This window comes from Jatropha curcas, chromosome 9 (assembly GCF_041381405.1).
Source record: "Jatropha curcas cultivar XTBG-Jc1 chromosome 9, XTBG_Jcur_1.0, whole genome shotgun sequence".
Taxonomy (NCBI): Eukaryota; Viridiplantae; Streptophyta; class Magnoliopsida; order Malpighiales; family Euphorbiaceae; genus Jatropha; species Jatropha curcas.
Window position 1 is genome coordinate 11,337,494 of NC_143159.1, and position 5,398 is coordinate 11,342,891.

The window sequence follows — 5,398 nt, forward strand, 5'->3', positions numbered from 1 at the left end:
TTATAGCAACCTTGAAGGTCTTTGATGCTCTACTTTTACTTGTTGACAAGCAAGAAACCGGGACACAAATTCTGTGACATCTTTCTTCATCCTAGCCCACCAATAATTATCTTTCAAATCCCAATACATTTTAGTAGTACCCGGATGCATGTTATAAGCAGCATAGTGGGCTTCATCTAAAATCTCCTTTCTAAGGTTATCAACATTGGGTACACAGAGGCGAGTACCATTTCTGAGTACCCTATCATTGTCTATCACAAAGTTCCCTAACCCACCAGTACCTAATTCTTGCATAATTCTTTGTAATTGCAGTTCTCTATTTTGTGCAGCTTTGATCCTATCAAACAACATTGGTCTTACTCTAAAATGAGCCAACAAACAATTTGAAGTAGAAATTTCCAGTTCAAGGCCTCCATCAAGCATTTCATCCAAATCTCAGATTAATGGTCTCTTTTCCGCTGAAATATGAGTTAAACTTCCCAAAGATTTTCGACTTAGAGCATCAGCCACTACATTAGTTTTCCCAGCATGATACTGAATGGTACAATCATAATCCTTAAGGAACTCCATCCAGCACCTCTGTCTCAAATTTAGATCTCTCTGATAAAAAATATACTTCAAACTTTTATGATCAGTAAAGATCTCACAGGACACACCATACAAGTAGTGCCTCCATATCTTCAATGCAAAAATGATTACTGCCATTTCCAAATCATGAGTGGGATAATTCTAGTCATGCTTCTTCAACTGTCTAGAAGCATACGCAATAACCCGACCATGCTACATCAAGACATAACCCAACCCCACTCTGGATGCATCATAAAACACAACATACCCTTCATTGCCTGATGGTAAGGTTAACACTGAAGCAGTGGTCAAACACTCTTTGAGCCTCTAGAAACTTGCTTCACAAGAATCAGACCATTAACAAGACTAACCCAGAAAGCTACGAACTTTTGTGACTGTAGTCGATTTAGGGCAGTTGATAACTGCCTCATCTTTCTTAAGGTCAACCATGATTCCGTCCTTAGATACCATATGACCTCTAACCAGAATTCATATTTAGAAAACTTGGCATATAATCGATGCTCCCTCAGAGTTTGTAGCACAATCCTCAGATGGTGCATATGTTCTACTTAAGTTCTAGAACAAACTAGAATGTCATCTATGAACACGATTACAAACTGATCCAAGTAAGGCTTGGACACACAATTCATCATGTCCATAAAAGCCGCTGGAGCATTGGTGAGTCTGAATGACATAACCAGGAATTCATAATGACCATATCTGGTTCTGAAAGCCATTTTAGGAATGTCTTGCTCTCTAATCTTCAGTTGATGATAACCAAATCTAAGGTCAATTTTTGAGAAATAAGTAGCTCCTTGTAATAGATCGAATAGATCATCAATCCTAGGAAGCGGATACTTATTTTTCACTGTCACCTTGTTCAACCACCTATAATCGATACATAGGCAGAGAGAGCCATCTTTCTTCTTCACAAAAAGGACCGGAGCACCCTAAAGTGAAGTGCCTGGTTGGATAAAGCCTTTGTCTAGCAATTCTTGCAACTGCTCCTTAAGCTCTTTTAATTTTGCAGGTACCATCCTATAAGGTGGCATAGATATAAGCCGGAAACTAGATCAATGCAGAATTCAATTTCTCAATCTGGAGGAAGACTAGGTAATTCCTCTAGAAACACATCCCAGAACTCATTCACAATTAGCACCTCTTCAACTTTGTGGGTTTCGGCAATAGTGTCCTTTACCAGTGTTAGATACCCTTGATAGCCTCTTTCCAGCATCTTCCTAGCACTTATTGCAGAAATTAAATTGTAAGGAGCTCACCCTGTAAATAAGCTTCTCACCATCTGGGAGATTAAAAGCGATTTCTTTCCTTTTACAATGCACCTCTGCATTATACCTCGATAACCAATCCATACACAAAATAACATCAAAGTCAATCACGTCCAAGAAAATTAAATTCGCAAGTAAGTCTCTACCCTCAAGAATAATAGGTCAGTCCAAAATGACAGCATTAGTGTAAATGGGTTCACTTAAAGGTGTTGATATCAACAAAGGAAAGTCTAACTAATCAGATACTCTATCTACTTTAGTTGCAAACCCAAGAGATATAACTGAATGGGTGGCACTAGGATCAAACAAAACTCATGCCTCAAATGAACAAATAGTAAGAATACCTGCCACCACGGCTTTGGATGCTTGAGCATCCCCCTGGGTCAAATAGAAAAGTCGAGGTTGTCCTCCTGCAGATTGTGAAGCTTGTACAAAACTCTGACCTCTGCCTCTACCAAAAGAACTACAGCCCCGTTGGCCTGCAAATCTGGAACCCGATGCAGAAGGTATGGTAGAAGGGGGTCTAGACACACTACCCATAGAAGACTGGAATGGCATATGTCGTAGCTGAAGAAGTGGGCAATCTCTGGCATAATGCCCATTCTGGTGACATCTGAAGTAGTTATTAGCATTAACATTACATCCTCCCTCACGAGCTTTACCATATCTATGACATACGGTCCCACTAGATTTGCTGCTGTCAAAATTAGAATTGTATCCACTGCTAGAACTACCAATATGAATACCCCTTCTCAGTCGAAATTCTTCTTATCTTTCTTCTTACCAAGATTTCCTCTTCCTTGGAACTGAGAACCTGGACACTGAGTACCCATAGCAAAAATTCCACTCATCCCCGATACACCAAGATTTCCAAATGGAGCTGCAGTCCTAGTACCTCTTCTGCCTGAAATCACCCCGTCATAAATGTACTTGGTCTCTATCTGCCTAACTGAATCAATCACGGCACTAAAGTATTGCTCCCTCTGCTGAAATAAAGTAGCATATATTGAATTCAGCACACTAATGAAGCTATATATCTTAGTGCCTTCATCTAGTATAGATCCCAGAGCATATCTGCTCAACTCTATAAATCTGGTGGCATGCTTATCAACAGATATATCTCCCTGAACCAAGGACTTAAATTCTCTCATTTTAGCTCTCCTAGTCCTTTCTGGTACAAAGCAGTTCATTAAAAGAGTAGAAAATTGCTGCCAAGACATCCCGGTAATAGAAGGTTGAATATAGCCTCTAAACCATATCTCTGCTATAACCTTCATCCTACGGCCCGCAAATACAATGGACCTCTCATCTTCACAGCCTAACTCAACAAAAAAACTCTTTGATTCTAGCTAAAAATGAACGAGCATCCTTAGTTCCTATGAACTTGTGTGGCTTATAATGGATAAATCTATCATAAAGAGTATCATTAGCGGCCCTCGGAAAAATGGGAGTTGGAGCCGACTGAAATGGCTATGCTATTGGATCGGGTATGGGTGGAGGCATCTGCTGCTGTAACATCCCTTCCCGGTCCACCCGTAAACCCGAATAAACCGAGTCGAGACGTCACAAACTGGTTGACTGTATGGCCTGACATGCTGAAATCAATATATACTGAATATAATAACGTGCTGATGCTGTTTACAAAAATAATGTAATTTATATTTACAAAACATGATACTAGTTTACAAAATGAAATGGGCCCAACTGAGTGCCCTGTACATGCCATGAAAAGGGTAGACAAAGATACATATTAAAATGAGTAGCTACCCTGAAGACTGAGTCTTCAACAGATGAACTGCAGCAGTTGTAAGCTGACTCTCTATGGTCCAATCTCAAAACCTGCGAGTTAAACAGGTAACTCGCTGAGCAAATAAAGCTCAGTGGATATCTCAACAGATAAAGAAACAATTAAACACATACATGTATAGAAAGAACCATGTAAACACATATGGCACATATAAGCACACACATCATGATACTTTCATGATACCTTGATTATCTTTTGTACTGTTTATAATACTGTATAATTCATGAAATGTTATGTCAAGATATCTGTATGGCTCCATAAGGTTATAGTGAAACCGAGGTGATAAGGGAAACTGTATGAAACTGGATGAAACTGTATGCTTGGCTGCTATGGCCTGTATAATCATATCCACTCAACGGCCTGTAGCCGGAGTACCAAACTGTATGGGGCGCAGATCTGCTATCCTATGTCGCGACATAGCCTTATCTACATGGTTTCTACTAACCTCAATGGAGCATAATGTTGGTATGTCAATAATATAACACAACATCATAGTAATAGGTCATAACTTCATAATTCATAATGGTCATTTGATTTCACATCATTTGCATGCTTGAATGTTGTTTTACTACATGATTTAATGTTGTATTTTGGTATGAAGATGATTGGAGGCATATAAGTGAAGCAAAGGAATACAATTGCATTGAAAATAAAGTCCAAAAATGCATGAAAACACAAGTCCCGAGCGCGCCTTGCAAGGTCGCGAGCGCGTAAAGCACCAAATGAGAGACAGTGAGTTATCGGGCACAAGTCGCGAGCGCGTACTTCAAAGTCACGAGTGCGTAGAATGCAAAATGAGAGACAGTGAGTTCCCAGGCCAAATGCGCGAGCGTGCGATGAAGGTCGCGAGCGCTTACAGGCCAATGGCCAAGTACGCGAGCGCGCACTTGCAAATCGCGAGCGCGAGAAATGCCAAATGAGAGTCAGAGAGGTTGCGAGCACAAGTCGCGAGCGCGTACTTGAAAGTCGCGAGCGCGAGATGTGCCAAATAAGAGTCAGAGAGTTTCAGGTGAAAGTCGCGAGCGCGCATTTGAAAATCGCGAGCGCGAGGTGTGCAACGCGAACTCTTTATGCAATTCGCGCGCGCGCTTCCAGCCTGCACTGTCTGTACTCTTTTGGGTATATCTCTCAATATACAACTCCGATTTGGAGGATTCAAAAACCCATGTAAAGCTAACACATAGAGGAACAAATAACTCTTCTATGACACTTCCTAATTCCATCATTAAATGGGGTCAAAATCAAGACGAAGTTACTGGTAAAATTTCCAGCAAAACCTGTTTCAACATAAACTCAATATTTACTTCATTTATTCAATACCTCCCCTGTTCTCCCCTGTTTCTCACAATTACCAGTCCTCCCACTCAACATGAAGCAATATCTTGTCTCACTAGCAACACACCACACAATTCTCATGCAAAGAAAATGGAAAATAACAAGAGATATCAAACCTTTACTCCAAAAGCTTGAACTCCTCTTTAGCTTCTTTTTTCTACACTCCTTGAACTCCCTTCACCTATAAATAAGAATTCTTATGAATTCTAAAATAATAACACCAAATGATTCAATTATGAACCTCAAGAAGGTTTACTTACTTGGATAAAAGAGAAGTTGAAGTTAAGGCTTAACTACCATGAAAATTGAAAGGAAGGTGGAAGAGGAAAGGAAGAAGATGAAGAAGATGAAGATAAACATGAAAATGGGAAAGTGAAATGAATATGACGGGTAGGCCATCAAA

General features: G+C 40.1%; 1 protein-coding gene across 1 annotated transcript; it reads right to left on the reverse strand.

Moving 5' to 3' along the window:
• LOC149493628 (uncharacterized) lies at positions 1–423 on the reverse strand. Its single transcript, XM_089726291.1, has one exon. The coding sequence runs from the start codon at positions 421–423 to the stop codon at positions 1–3; it is 423 nt and encodes a 140-aa protein (XP_089582417.1).
• Between the last annotated feature and the right edge of the window lie 4,975 nt (positions 424–5,398).